General features: G+C 33.1%; 1 protein-coding gene across 2 annotated transcripts; it reads right to left on the bottom strand.

Moving 5' to 3' along the window:
- Window positions 1-1,332: 1,332 nt before the first annotated feature.
- On the bottom strand, window positions 1,333-16,715 carry LOC120342374 (solute carrier family 12 member 8-like). Of its 2 annotated transcripts, none has more exons than XM_039411193.2 (17): window positions 16,276-16,715; window positions 15,801-15,935; window positions 14,969-15,163; window positions 14,206-14,338; window positions 12,775-12,873; window positions 12,565-12,690; window positions 11,054-11,129; window positions 10,449-10,536; window positions 10,042-10,108; window positions 9,599-9,678; window positions 8,577-8,777; window positions 8,247-8,378; window positions 7,737-7,806; window positions 6,635-6,816; window positions 5,545-5,778; window positions 4,588-4,766; window positions 1,333-3,927 (listed from the first exon to the last, which is right to left on the bottom strand). In XM_039411193.2, exons 1-17 carry the CDS (start codon window positions 16,378-16,380, stop codon window positions 3,735-3,737), a joined length of 2,295 nt encoding a protein of 764 aa, XP_039267127.2. In that variant the 5' UTR covers window positions 16,381-16,715; the 3' UTR covers window positions 1,333-3,734. The 2 variants fall into 2 exon arrangements, with proteins under 2 accessions (XP_039267127.2, XP_039267120.2); XM_039411186.2 differs by having other exon boundaries at window positions 5,545-5,781; window positions 16,276-16,713.
- Window positions 16,716-16,974: the final 259 nt, after the last annotated feature.

Here is a 16,974-nt window from a genome sequence, read left to right on the forward strand (position 1 = left end):
AGTTCCCTTATGTGCGCTACGAAACTCATTTTCTAGGCGTTTTTCAGGGCCTCGTCTCACGGTCTAAAAGGAATGGCCGCTAACGATACAAATGATCCGAATTTAGATTTTTTATGTACAGCAGAAGGAATAGAGAAATATTCTGCCGTTTCAGGCATTGAAAATTTACTTATTCGCCCAAGCATGCTTTTCTGTAGACAGTGGCGTAGCAAGACTCTCGTGGAAATGACCCTAAAAGCTCTCGGACATAAGCTAAAACAACGCTTTTTTTATTTCGTCAAAAAGCATAACATGTCGCTATTAAAAGCCAATGGTAACCTAAAATTTGCCGTTTATCTTGGTTACTTTAATTTTTTTCATACGTGCTTCCTCTTCTGCCCTTTTTCTGCGTTTCTGTGCTGAGAGGTTTCGCTATTGACATCATTCTGACAGCCTTCGTAATTTTGCCGGTGCGATCAAACCAGGGCCACTATATAACGGCTCTGATCAAACCACAAGACGCCGAAAATCGACGACTCCCTGGCATTGTTACGTAACAAACCGACTTGAGCAGAACTAACATCAACGTTATAAGATGTGCATAACTGGTTTTGCAATGCAGCTTTTGGTTTTGCGGCTTAAATTTCTAAATTCTAACCGCTTGGGCCCTCCCGCGACCGCGGGGGTGGATGCTACGCCACTGTCTGTAGATAGGGTTACCATATTTTTGTGACTTCAAAGCGGGACAACCCCTTAGCTAAGATTTTGTAACTTCACATTTTCCGATTTTACTACATAGGTAGGCTTACCATACGTCCCGCTTTAGGCGGGACAGTCCCGCTTTTCAGCGTTTTGTCCCGCCGTCCCGATAAGCCAGCCAAAAGTCCCGCTTTTCCAGCATAATACAAAAACATGTTCTCGTACTGTTGTTTCTGTGTAGCGCAGCGCCAGACTACATACTGACGGTGAATGCGTTTGTTTCCCGTTGATTCCCATTGATGGCAGACGTATCGCATGTAAAACCAATACTAATTAGTCTAAATTCGAATTATTTGTACCGGTATCGTTAACGTCAATTCCTTCCTATTTTTCGAACTGAACTCGATATTTGAACAGAGAATATGCGCATGAAATTTCGATAACAATATCGTCAATAAAGACAGCCGTTAAACAGCAATGCCGCGATCCGCGAGTGAGAGCCGTGAGAACTAGTAGTGAAAGGTACCTTACGTTTCAGAATAAACACCGATCACATATTTCCCTTTCTGTGCTCCATTTGCCGTCCTAAGGCAAGGTATGAAGCAAGCAAGCAAGACACAGCAGACCTAATCTTGAAATAAATATACAAACGCATACAGTACTTTTGTTAAACTTTACTAATAGTTTTGAATAACATTAATATGTTGACAGAGAGTCCTACGTTCTAATATTAAATAAAAATAATAAATGAGTAACATTTCTGTTATGTGCAAATACACCATGGCAGCAAATTCACAAACTACAGTAGTTTTAAACCAGGTTTAGGTTCCAAATTCATGACAAAAAGTGTGATATTGTTTTACAATGTTTTATATGATTATCTGGAATAAATAGAATCAACTTGAAATTATTGTAAAATCTGGTCCATTTTATTCCGACCAAATTCTAGATCAATTCTGAAAACTGAATTTTTTACTACAGAAAAACCGACAATTATTATTGCTGCCGCATGCATTTCATAACATTCAGGCTTTTGCACAATCCCATAATTCCAAAATATATAGAAGCAATTTTGCACATCCCCAATCCTGGCTAATAAATATATAGAAAAAAATTACTTACATAAAAATTGGAAGGCTAGTAAATTGCACCTTGCCCACAACTGCAACAGCTGTAGTAAAAATTGGAAAACTTCAGTCAAACATGGACAGATGATAAATCTATCATCTGTTCAGACTTGAATTGAAAAAAAATCATTACAAATGTTTCTATTGAAAATGCAAATTCACTAACATTAGTACACAGGAGTGGAATACACTGAAAAAGAAGGTTAATGAAAAACACAATTCATAACCACCTTCATATATATAGAATTGGAAATATCGGGCGATTCCTATCTTAAAAAAACACCATATTCTGTTATTCATCGACTTCAATAGACACCATTTAGGTAGAATATGACACCTATCAGTAGCCATATTTTCTTTGGAATATCTGGCCCAAACAATATATATGTAATAGTATATAATAATGTCAGAGAAAATTCATGGTGATGTACTTTTTTTTTAATTCCACAAAATTCAGACTAAAACAATGAGCCCTAATTTTCCTAGTGAAGTAAATTTGAAGAAAAAATATAAAACAGACACATACATTTGTGCTACATACTCCAATATGTACTATTTCACTATATTAATATTTAGAAAAAACGTACTATTATGTTTATAATAATGCAACTACATGATTTGGCAAAACTATAATAAATATAAGTATATACATACTACAGTGCTAGAAATCGTACACAAGATACAGTGGAAATCGAAACAGTTTGGCACAAAAACTATGTATAAGTGACAAGTGTGATGTGATTACTAAAACATTTAATATTTCAAATCTTTTTGGGCCATTTCTAAAACAAGGCACAAGCAAATTATAAGACTGAGAAATAACTAATAACTCAGGTACACTCTCCTTATTTCATTGGAGAGTATCAGTTATGCCGGTATATTTCTTGCCCGGTACAAATGATATTCTACAGGATTTCGGCTGGTTTGGTTGGTGTCGAGCTTTTAACTGAACATACAGAGAGTCAAAAAAACTGAGAATGTCAAGTGCTAGAAAAATTATTAAACAAAACTACATTTCTATACATCAAGACTGCTGTAAAATGTTGTTAAAAATGTTGAATCTCAGGAACAAGAAAGTTTTAAAAACTATATCGGAACATTCAATATAGCTCTTTTACAAAATTGAAGAACAAAAAAAATTGGTATAATCAAATCTCAAATTTAGAAGACAAGGATTATAATGACAGGAATGTAATATTTCAACTTTATCAGGTTACCTGTCCATGCCAGGTACGGTAGAGTGTACTAAGTATAAGTCAGGCTTATTTATTGGCAACAAGATGAGTTAATTACTGGTGCTATGGCAAATTTACACAAATTTCTAACAAAATTGATGACCAATTTAAATCCAAAAGAGAAATAAAAACTATCAAAGAGGCTGCATATGATATAAAAACCATTAAAATAAATATTAGTTTTAATTAAACTTTGATGATATGCAATGCATTTAATGATTGCAAAATATGCAATGCTTTCTCGAAATGCACCAACATACCTATAGTTAAGTTTTAATAACACATTTAGTCTTTTTGAAACTTCTATGCTTTAAATACCAGAAAAATTTTACTGTGATCTAATATGGTTATTGTACCTAGACTTATGTGACACAGTTTACACATTCAAGTATTTAATTTGTATAATATAAAGATTTTAATTCCTCATAAAGTTCTGAAATTTCCACTTAAAAAATAGTCCTTGTGAGCAATTGCCATATGGAAAGCAAGACTAAAAATAGACTATATTGGATATATGATAACTGCAAGAGTGCAGAGAATAGAAAACCATTCAAAATGGAATTCAACTTACAATATCACAAAATTCAATCTATATTGATAAAGGGCAATAGTGCAAATTTCTATATTGGTAAAAATGTTTTCTTAGCTGGTTATTCACCATCCGCGATGTACTCAATAACTCCCTGGCAGAACTTTATTTGCTCTCATCAGGTGAGGACATGATTGGCATAATATTAGCATAGTTGCATTCCTCTGTCGAAGCTTGATGGAACCTCCTCCTATCAGCAAAATCTTCATTGTCAGATGTCAATTGCTCAGATACGACTACAACAGGTGCAATTGTCATAGGAGCTAATAAAATCTGTTCTGGGGGTTCAGGTGTAGATCTAAATGTCAGAATGAAATGTGGTGCTTGCACTATTTCAGTTGTTTGAGTGTGCTATGCATTGTTTCCTGACAACGCAAAGCAGATTACAGGAATTGAAAATTCTCAAATGGGTTTGCTACTCTGGGATTTGCCCTAATTTTCGATTAAGTTACCTTCTTTCCTGCTGCCAAACACGATTGTTCAGCACAGGTTTATAGAACAATATATTTCAATACCAAGACACTGAAATATTATAACAAACATAACAAAGAGAGAGTTACCATACAAGATTGACGGTACTCCCAAAGTATGTGTAACAGATTAGGGTCAGGCCATAATTTTATTCCAATTCTCTTTATTTTAGTTCTATTACGAGTTCGGGGACTAGACAGGTGACTCCCGTAGTATTTGTACCTGAAATTATGGTCTAACCTGGAACACATACTACGTTTCGGTGTTCGCCATCTTGGTTCACATACTTCGGGCGTACCAGATTGACTGACTACACTATTATTTCATCGTCAACCTAGTTTTTGATTACTTGGATTTTATTAAAAATCAAGCTAAAAAAATTAACCAAAAGTAACCCATATGATATTTAATGTATGTCTGTTTAATTTGGCCCTGATTTTGCTAAACAACAATATTGAAACAAAAAAATAAAATAAAAAAAAACTACCTGCAGCAAGACTTCACAGATTGCTTTATCCATTCCTCAAGACTAAATTCATTAGTTACACCTGGGTTAACTCCGGGACATGCTTGTGATATATAGATATATACAAGTGCAAATGCCAGTATATTCATAAGTGCATATAGCCATTGAATAAGAAACATCACAACTAGACTGAGAACAACCTAGAAATGAAGTTATTCAAAAATTAAAATTAAGTTATTCAAAATTTAAAATAAAACATTTTATTATATTAAGGGTATACTTAATATACTTTATACACCATATTATCAAACATAATCAAAATAATAAATCGAACAGAACTTCAAACGCACAGTTGCAGTTACCAGGATTTGAGCTTAAATAGATCTAATACTTCTGTTCTAATTTGTGACCGATTCTACCAAGAAATAAGGCTGAAAGGAGGCAAATTTCAAATCCATAGAATACAATCATGCAATCTAATTTATTTATCACAATTCACAAGGTCGTCACAAAAACGCACACCTTGGCACAATTTCATAAATCTGGGGCAAAACCAATAGGCCTGGAAGCTAATATTATAAAATATGAAAGTGGGGCTCCCGAAGTATGCGAACCAAGATGGCGGACATCGGAATGTAATATGTGTACTAGGTTAGGGTTAGGCCATAATTTTAGGTATAAATTCTACGGGAGGCTCTTGGCTAGTCTTCAAACTGATAATAGGACTAAAATAAGGAAAAGTGGAAAAAAATTATCACCTAACCCTAACCTGTTACCCATGTTACGTTCCGATGTCCGCCATCTTGGTTCGCATACTTCGGGAGCACCATAAAAGTAATACTGATAGCCTTCTACTAGCTTGGTTCTGTTCAGATGAAGTGATTTATTTGTGCTAACAACACGAAGTTAAAAATCGTCAAAACAATTTAAAGGTTCACTATGTTTCTAAAATCTAATAAAACTGTAAGTTACAATTACCCCAAAAAGCGATGACCATCGATTGCAGAGAACTCCATACCATGACCGAGGTTGTTGGAGTATTTCTTCTCTCTCTGTATTGACTGGTGCTTCAATATCTTCCTCTTTAGGTTTCGGATCTTTGTTATCTTTGTTTTTCTTCCTTTTCTTTTTGTTTTTCTCAAGTTTGATTAAGTTATCTGTATCAGCATTCATTGTGTTAACATCGATGTCTGCACCAACAATTTCATCATGCTTCTTGTCAAATTGAAAAATAAAGATTTGATGATAAACAATCATTGTAACCGGTAATTGAAACTAATAAAGTCAAATTTTAAGTAAAAAATGGGATTATGCGATGACATTTACATAACTTTTCAATAGGATTTTCATAATTATTTTAGCCGAAAAGCCTCTTGTTCTGATCTGTTACTAGAAAGGAAGAAATACCAGAATAGCTAACCAGTTAGACATTCCGAATACATGGTCATAGTTAGTGAAGGAAGCAGTGAGGGTCGAAATCAAAAATATTCTCATACAAGTTTCTTGAATAGAGAATGTATATTCTAACTAGATAAAGTTGAACATAAGATGAACAGAATGCAATGTATGTTTAATTGTATTGAATTGCAGTAATGCAAGTTGGTTGAACGTCAAAATAAAGTTTACGTAACCCACAATGAAGTCATTGGTTTGTCATTTGTGATCAAGCAAAGTAAAAAGAAAGCGAGGAAGACTTGGACGTCAAGGCATCTCATAAGACCAGATGCGTAAGTTGTTTTTTATAGTTATCAAAAAATAAATGAAGGCCATTTTGGTCCTACAGTGAGACCTCAACCAATTAACTGAAATTTACTTAGAAACAATTTTAAATTATTCCTGAAATTGAAAACTTCCAGCAATACAGAATGTACCGTAATTAATTTCGAATCAATTCAATATGGACATCCCTGATCACAATCTATACCAGCAGTAACATGAGCCATCCCACTACAGCGAAAATTTTAACTGGGCACGACAACAATGTTTTCAGCGATGATGAAATTAGTAAAATGAACTAAATGACCACCTGTTAAAACAACCTGGTGAAGAGAAGAATATATTAGCAAACCTGTGCAACTTGACGTTCCTGAATGTCATCAGATTTGGAGATTTGGTTTTCACTTTGAAGTGTAGGTTCAAGTAATGCATCAGATGCTACCTCAGTTTCATTAGTGTTCGAATTCTGATTAATATTATAACTGGCTTCCATGTGTTCATCAAGAAGAAATGTATCACGTAAATGCTGTCGACCTAAATGGAATGAAAATGAAGATAAAATTTCTGCATGTGACCACCATGCAGTTTTATGGCTATAGACCTGACATGGGCAAATTACGGCCCGCGGGCCAAATCTGACCCGTTGAGTAATTCAATCTGGCTCACCTGATGATGTCAGTGTCACAACTAAATTAAAACCAAATTTTGATGTTTTAGCTAAAAAGAGCTCAAGGAATTTGTTGAGATTGCGAATAAATTTAGTTTTTGACAGAAACCCTATTGAAATTTTCTTTTGTAATACTGTAAATATTATTCATAAAATGTTGCTTTTTAGGACACACATACATGGCACGTCAATCTATGTGGGCAAAATTTTTGGCCGCTGGTCCAACACATTGCCCATCCCTGCTGTAGTCGTTCACAGAATCCAGTTTATAATTGAGATTAGATGAACAGTTTTATCAACTATAATTTGCTTATTTTTAAATATTTATGCTATTGTATAATTTTGCTCCTGAATCAAAGTAATATTCCAGACAAAATTGTAGAGCCTTATTCTAGGATAATCAGTTCCCAGTCTCTGGAAAATCATTTTGTACAACTTGTGACCTGTGATTAACACTGTAAAAACGACATTGGTTTTGAATTAGATAGGGTTCGACTTAACTATGTAGGCATCACAGGTAACAGACCTCAAATTCAAATCCTATGCGTATTGCCCACCACCCTACCCAGTGTGGCATAAATTAAGCAAACAATTTCCGATAAATATATATATTACATATTTGTGGCTTCTTACAAAGGATTTCGTCCAGAATGGCAAAAGATGGTCAAGCCACGCTTTCAGTTTAATTCGGTGAATGGTTTCATCAAAAAAATCCTTAAAATATTTGACTAGTAGAGGGACATTCATCAATTTAGGAATTTTTTTTGCCTCAATTTGTCATACTGACCTTGTACAGGCGTATTGGATTGTTTTTTCTGTTCTGTTGTTTGATTGTCATTAGTAGAAGATCTAGATTCCTATAAAAAAGAACAAATTGATTTTTACAGTAGTAACGTTTCGAACATCCAACAATGCAGAAATATTGCTGAAAAAGAATCAGAATATCATCATTACAGTTTTTGAAGGATTAAATATATTAAAAACAAAATTTACTGAATTTATATAGAGGATAGGAATGTTAGAACATGAGGACATTAAACTTTAATCCAAAATATATCAGACTACGGCGTAACTGTTTCTTTTAAAAAAAACATTTTCGTCATCAAGATACCAACATTCATTTTTCTTTGTCTACATGTCAATACAAAAATGTGAAATATGCTGTGTGATAGCAACAAATATCACCCCACATCTAATTGATTGATAGTTTATAAATCAATCAAAATATGATATATATTAGGTTTGTTTAATAGGAGAAATACATTGTTCTAAGAAAAATATCAAGTCTTAAACTTACGTAGTTTTGAAATATTTTATCTAAGTCTTGACTGAATTGTAACATAGTTCCAGTAGGTGCTTCATGCTGAAAACTTCCATACGAGGCTTTCTCCAAAGTAACTTTATCATGGTCTTTTGGAGCATATTTAACCTTTTAAAAAGATATTAAACAGTTTTTATAGGAAGTTTCAAGCCTTGGCTATAGACAAGAATCACTACAAGATAAAACATTTGAGATGGGCAAATAACACTTCCACTAATGAACTAGTAAACAATTTGTAATATACTGTAATAGCATTTTGTGATTTAGATTTGAAAAAAAAAATCATATTATCATTCAATTACAAACCTTATATTTTCCCAAGTTTTTCATCCTCATGTCGTATGTCATAGCTAGTGCAAAATAAGAATAATCCACAACCGCATATACCAACATGAAATTACATGTTATTACTGGTGATATTGCATTCAAATTTCCAATCAATATGAACAAAAGTGAACAGAAACCAACAGCAATGATTCCAAGAACTGGAGTTTTATTTGCTCCAAACTGTGAAAAATTTAAAATATTCAAGATGGCGATTTGATAAATTCAAATAAATTTCAGTATAAGTGCCATTCCAAGCAACTGTTGAATTTCATCAATTTTCTTTAAAGTGCAGTGAAAGTAATTGTTTTGAATTTTTTATATCAAAAGACACGCAAATTTTATTGGACTGCATTCATTTCACAGAAAAAGTTAAAATTTCACCTAGGTTTGTGATGGTTTACAGTGGCCTGAAATTTTGACATGTTTGTGACGACTCGTAACACCAAGTGTTTGATAGGCTGGTACAGTTATTTCATTTCAAATAAATGCACCGAGCTCAAAGTGTTTGCAGTGCTGTAGGACATGTCTTTACCTATTTATCGATTTAAGTTGTGTAACTTTTGTGCAATTTTGTTCAAACTCAAACCCCATTAAGCGACTGATGTGACAATGACACAAAACATGTAGCTAGAAATGTAAAAATAAATTGCATCTAACAAATTGTCCCGTAAAGTCACTTGGAATGGCCCATAAGTGATCCACAAATAGAGGAATGTCAAAAACAATCGTACTCAAAAACTGAAGAAAAATTGCAATGTATGTAGTAATAATATATACCGTAGTGTAGGTACTAATCTAAACTTCTTAAAGTCAAAAACAATATATATATTCAGACTAAGTATAAGAGGAAAAAATCAAGATCTCTCCAGAAATAGGCAAGATATGCTCTGGCCATAGCGGATAAAATAGAATATTTCTACTATATACCAAAGCATTATTTAATACTCCTAAGTCCTAATATATTTAAAATTTGGACTCGGACCATGTGAAATTTTACTTACTCCCTTTCCAAGAATCTTGATAACAGGTACAACATTTTGATTTGCAATAGACTGTAGTACACGAGGAGCTCCATAGAGACCTTCAAATACATACAATTTATTAAATTAATCAATAATTCGGTACTCCCGAAGTATGTGAACCAAGATGGCGGACACCGGAACATAGTATGTGTACCAGTTTAAAGTTAGGCCATAAATTCATTCCAATTTTCCCTATTTTAGTTCTATTACGAGTTTGGGGACTAGCCAAGTGACTTGCGTAGTATTCGTACCTGAAATTATGGCCCAACCCCATCCTTGGTTCACATATTTCGGGAGTAACAATAATTCTACTGTACACGAAAAATGAGACTGTGACAAAACAAAAATTGTAGTACATTACGGTATAACATGATTCATAATAGTAAAGCATAAAGTATCCATATAAAACAGACTATTATCACCTGTACTGCAAGAAGAAGTACTTGACATATAAAGTCCAGCAAGCCACAGTACAGATACAGCTGAAACCTAAAAATGAGAAATAATTTAAAGAGAATTTCAGCAAGTTTGTTACTGATTTTTCCAATGTCATCTTATACCTGATAAAATAAATCACATTACAAATTTTGCAAAGCATGAACTTGATGGTGGAGGAGGCCGTAACCGACCAGCGGTTACGTGAACCACTGGTTCAGCCAATAAAATAAAAATATATAGACATTCTTATACTAACAGACTAACAGAGTACTACTACTGTACTTTCAATGGCGAACCCAAACAAAAAGATCATGGCTAACAGCATTCGGATCAAGTAATCTGAAATAAATCTTCTTTGATATAGGCTACATTCGAAAAACATTCCCGATACCTTTTCAGCAATCATAAAATCTTCTTGAAGAGCCCATCTAAGGCAAGTTGAACCAAGAAGCAACACAAACAAGAGGTAGAGAATGAAGCTGAATAAGGAAAATTAAATGGTCAATAAGAATAATTTAGGAATATTAAAAATCAAACTCTTATTATTTCAGTATATTAATTAATTAAGGTCAAACTAATGTTCCAAAAAGTTGATGCATTTAGTATCTGGAAGTTACATCATAGCAGTAACACACAAAGGACAGAGAAAGCCAGAACCAAATAATCTACTATGGTAAATGCATTCTGAAATAATATTTCTGAATATGAAATATTGAATATGCTACAACAAATGTCCATTTGATGATTAGAATTTGGGAATGCGCAGGCGTAAAAACAATATTTTTGATTTGAATTGATCAGTATTCTATACCGTTTACAAAAATTATAATTTTTCTGTGAGACCTTTTTGCTCAAAATTGATTTGATATGTACATCACACACAAGACACAAAGTAAAAACTAGTTTAATCAAATATATAACCCGAACACAAAGGCATGAAATAAACCATTGACACATAATTTCTTAAATTATTTTTTAAATGCAAACATCACAAACCTAAGCATAATTGCAGACAATGTCCCAACAGGAATACTTGAAGCAGGTTTCTTCAAATCACCAGACATATTCACACCTGTAAAGAGTGAAAAGATCACATTAACAGATATATATGAATTTCTTTTTTCAATCTGAAGAATGCCTCATACCAGTTCAAAGTCTCTATCTTATTGCTTTTTCTAACATTTCAAAATATTGGCTCTAAAAATTTTCAATTCACCCTAATTATGGCAAATTTGAAGCTTGAAAAGATCATGTGAGATTGAAAATTACTTTCTGTGTGCAAAAATTCTTTACTGATAGATATGATAATTTTAATAAAGAAAAATCTATAATAATAATAATAATAATAACAATGACTAAATAACACATTAAAAACCTCAATGAATAGGGCATCTCATCACATATTTTCTTTAAATAATATTCAATTCCAACAGCTTGTGCTTTATTTAATGGCTATCAACAATGAACGTTCAGAACAGTATAGAAAAGAGGAGCCATACGCAGTGATAACAATGAACAGGTAAAGGAAACAAAACACCAAATCAAATTCAGAACAATATGCCCCCCTAGTTAATGAGTATATTATTGCATACATTATATTCAACTTATATTTATTAACCTTCCCACTTGATTTCGATCCAGTGATCACCAAAATGTATTTTGATGTATGTATGTATGTATGTATGTATGTAGATTTAGAAGCTATTAATATAATAGTTCTTGGTATTATAGCAACTGCAACATACATAAACATCGACTATTTGATGAATAATGAAACAAGAAAAGGATAAACACAAATTGCTGCCTAGATTTCAACATGAAATTATAGAATATTGAATATTTTCTGAATTGAGACATGACATGATATACAAAAAAATACATACAAGACTTGATTTGATTGGCTATAGTTACAAGAAATTAAATTAAGGCTTCTTCAGTCACACCGTAAGACAATTGCTCATTTAATAAAATATCTTAAATTGAACTATTCTGAAATATAGAATATAATTGAATTTAAAGACATGTTTGAATGTTTGACATCACTGCCATATGTTATATAAAATTTTGAAATCCAAACTCCCAATTGTTCGAGTTTGTTTTAAACTATATCTACATCCGTAATAAAACATCAAATGTGGCATCCATCAGCATCCTGACACACATAGTTAAACTTATCAATCATATATCTTATATAAGTGATAGGCTTTTCCTTCAATTGTTTCATTGATATCATGCAAGATGTCAAAATTAGACTTCATTCAAAGGAAAATGCATGTATGCTGACAGTGATTTTTAACCGTGATGCTCATTATAGCCATACTTTCCCAATCTAGTTTAATATGAATTAGCCAAATTTTTTTCCCAGATATAATACCATTAAAAAATGGCAAATTATTCACTGTAAACGGAAATCTCAATTACCGAGTCTTTATTAATTCAAAGTGAAATTTAAACTAACTATTAAATACACAAAGTGATTTTATAAACCAGATTGACTCATTGCTCACCTGCCATTACTCCAGTGGCCGTTGGAAAGAAAACTCCGAAAACAGTAAAAAAATTTTCATTTTCTTGATAAGACGGATAAGTATTGTTATGAAGTACTTCACTTGAGAACCCAACAAAGCCAGCATCTGAAAAATTCAAATAAGAAGTTGACGGCATACGGACTACCGGTACATTAATTCAATGACAATATAAGTGGAAAAGTAAGTCACCTGGCTCAGTATGTATCATAGTCCCAAGTATGAAATCAAAAGTGGATACAATGAGAACGAAAAGCAATACTAATTGAAGACGAATAACCCACTTTACACCTGAAATAATAAGAATAAATTATACCAGCAAATAGCAATATCAAGTCTGAAACCATATCATTAATATTGAATGAAGATAATAAATAAGCATGAATATGATGATCGACTATAAGCCAGCGGTTGCCAAAAGGGGCGATTTGCTAAGTGCACCCTGAAAATTAACAAAATTGTGTTAAACATAAGTAATAAATGATTGAATATTTGAAACGATGTGTTCAGAGCGGCAGCCGCACAGCAGCACACCTCTCGTTAGATTAATAAGTGTGAATGTTATGACATTGTTTTGTTGAAATTGCCATTATTCTTCAGGCCTACATGTTTAGAAACTTTTAATGAAAAGCATAAACTGCACATTAATGATCACAAAATTTAGTTTTATTTAATTTAATTTTTAATAAAGTGCACCATGAGTTTTTTCCCTGATAACAGGAAAAAAAAGTTTGGTAACCACTGCTTTAAGATGTAATACACCTATTAAATCAGGGGTCGGCAACCTACGGCCCGCGGGCCGGATCCAGCCCGCGGAGTAATACAATACGGTTCACTGAATTATAGTAACAAAACAGCTGTTTTGGCGATTATATTCTTTACGTAACAGAATTTATTGCGAGACGCGTGTTAACTAAATTATATTCTAACAAGAATAAAATGAACCTCCAGAAGTATGCGCATCAAGATAGCGCGCAACCTGAACATAGTATGTGTGTACCGGTTAGGACTAGGCTTTGCGACATCTTGGTGCGCATACTTCTGGAGCACCGATAAAATTCACAATTACTCGTTTAATTAGCCTATAATTCAATTATAATTAGACAAATGGCAACAAAACGCAGAAAAGTTGATGCTAAGTGCAAAGGGTTCAATGGTGCCGAAAATATTCAAATGGCATTTTTTGAGATTCAATGCAATGTCACTGCTTGATTTTTATTATAAAAAGTATCATCCATTCGGTTTTCAGCTTTCTAAAAATATGTGCGGCCCGCCAATGACTTGCAGCTCTTATTTTGTCCCGCGAGCGACAAAGCGTTGCAGACCCCTGCATTAAATGATGATAAAAATAAAACTTGGATAAAACTGAAAATATTTTGCCAAGATATGTCAAGTTTACATTGCATTCACAGAATATTCACAATACATAGATCCAAAAAGTATGATTAAAATTTATGTATTTATTAACATTGAATTAATACGTGATTATATTGAATATCTGAACAATACAGCATATTAAAAAATAGTAATCAAGTAGCACAATCAATAGCTGACCACAATTTTATATCAGTTGGCAATTATTCTTATTCTCAATAATACAATCAAATTTCAATAAGAACTCACCTGCTAGATTAATTGCAAGAAGTAATAAAAGTGTCAAAACAGCAACTCCTCTCACAGCCCATTCGTTATTCCAGTCAAATGTAGAAGTAACAGATTCTGCAAATCCAGTGCAATACAGTGCAGATACTATGCACTGAAAAAAAAAAAACTTTGCATTACAGAAACTGTAATCCTTTATTTCACTATAGATAATGAACAAGCAAAAATGAAACAAAATTCCCCCAATTTACTGTCAATAAAATATTATAGTAAATCTAGAAAGGATAGGATAGGATTTACATACCGGTATTTATCTTGGGGGAATGGAAAGTCGACGGCTTAATCATATGGCGAACCACGGGCCCCTCATCATACTTGTGGGATTAGTTAGCCAGTTATTTGTTTTAGAAGCATGTACTAGCGAAGGAAGCTGTAACCGACCAGCAGTTATGTGAACCACCTTACAGCAAAGAGGAAACCAGCAATCCTCTCAGCACATAACTATCCTCGCATGGGATTCGAACCTGCATACCCACGCAGGGTAATCAGAGGTGCAGTGGTGAGCGTATTCATAACGCTTAGCACGATGTGCCACACCGCAATTTACCAATCATGGTATATATATTTTTAGGAATATATATTTATTTGAGTGAAATCATGACTGCCATGATCCAAGTGACTTCCAGTGGAATGCACATAAACAAAATAAAGAGCTCTCGATCAAGCATATATACAACCAATCAGATATATACATAAAAACTCAAAGATAACAAAGTTTAGTTACCAGTCCAAAGGCATACATGACACCAACAGTTCCTCCAATTTTACCACCAAGTACATGAGAAACAACAAAATAAACTCCACCACTGTGAACATCTTTCAATCTTTCACAAATTCCGATAGCAGCAAGTGAAGCGAGTAGAGCAACCGTAACTGTCATGAATACTATCAAGACAGCTAAACCAACTCCAACATTTCCCTTGAAACCAAGAAATATTTCGCAAATAAATTACATGAACCATTGTTGCAGAAAACTGATTGAAATTTTATATTTTTCTACCCGGAGAATAAATTGATTGGTCAAGGATTTAATAATGATTAATGATGACACGTTTTCTTAAGTGTTGGGTTGTAAAACATTGTCACTATCATACTGATAATTAAATGTGTGGGCTCACAAATTGAAATATATTTGGATATAAATATGTGTGAAAGTACTAATCAGAAAAACATATTCTGAAATTGCTATTGGTGAAACATCAGAAATAAAATAGTACGGTGAGTACAATTCATATCATAATTGCCACAAAACATTAGGGATGGCCAAACCCAAATAATCTACTATTCCAAGTACCTAGTTCAACAAAAAAAACATACAATTAGGTTTGTATTTAGTAGGTGTTCTCTATTTTTTGTAGTTTTCAGAAAATCAATAAAGAGCGTTTTTAGTAATAGTAATATTGTGATATTTCAATTATTCTAAATAATAAAAGTTTTATAATATTACAAAATCAAGAATTTTAATTTTTTTTGATCGAATTCGAATATTGGATTTTCTTTGGATATCTCTAGCCCAATTAACGATTATCATTACATTAAAGACATATAATGCATACCACCATCCATCCAGTTCTCAAAAATAAGACGACTCCAAATATGTTTATAAGACAAGATGTGAACACTCCATCCCACGTTCCAAATAAAACTGGATCTTGAACAAAGAAATGTGTTTTCCACCATGGTTTCTTGTTCTGAAAAAAATGATTGATACTGGTGTTAATAACAAAAAGCTTTGTTCAAACTGTTATAGATGTGTAAACCAACTTTTACCCTGTTACCAGTATACAAATTGAGTCGTGGTATGACTATATGAACCTGTTTGTCAATTAGTGATTGCATCTTCACCATTCAAGACCATGCATCTGGAACAAATATACTGGATAAACAACCTACATACACCTATACCAGTATACGGGCACCTGATCTCGATTGGTAACTAAGCGAGAAGCCCTGGATTATAGTATGATCTAATCAGCTTTATTGCACTTGGATGAAGCTTTAATCATTCCTATATATTAATGCAATGCCTACCTTTGAAACCTCTTCATGAAAAAGTTCAGTGTTAATTTCTCCTTCTGTGTTTTTCTGTTCATTAGAAGTTATATCCTTAACGTTCGACCCACTGTCGCCCTCCATACCAATGCTTAGATAGATAGTGAGGTTTCTTTAACATACGACAGGACTGTGCACTTGACAGCATTAACGTATCCTAACACAACACCACAAAGTGCATCAAAACTGAACCCGGCTGAGAAAACACCTTTTTCTACACATACATATGAAATTCATTCGAAATTCAATTTGAGTATTTTGAATTATCCAAAATAATTTATCTCCAAATATTTCGCAACTAATATAATATAAATAAACAATTCATCCATATACAGATATATGATATACCAGTGTTGAGTCCAGAAGTCCGGCAAATTTCAAGTACAGAAGTATAAATTCCAATAGCTGAATACAGGAATAGTGTAATTCAAGATATCAAGTTATTAGTATTGTTCAATTAAATTAAATCAAGCATGGAAAAACAACAAAACAAGGTTAAGAAACGTCAATAGAACAGGCAGACAGGTACAGAAGTATAATATATTAATAAAAAATCTAGTTTATACATATACATATTACAAAATGTAGTCTCTTTCAATCATTTTCTTTATGTGTATGTATTATTTATTCATCACCATGTGAAAAGTGAAGACACATTCAGACATTACGGCATTAACA

This window comes from Styela clava, chromosome 1 (assembly GCF_964204865.1).
Source record: "Styela clava chromosome 1, kaStyClav1.hap1.2, whole genome shotgun sequence".
Lineage (NCBI taxonomy): Eukaryota > Metazoa > Chordata > Ascidiacea > Stolidobranchia > Styelidae > Styela > Styela clava.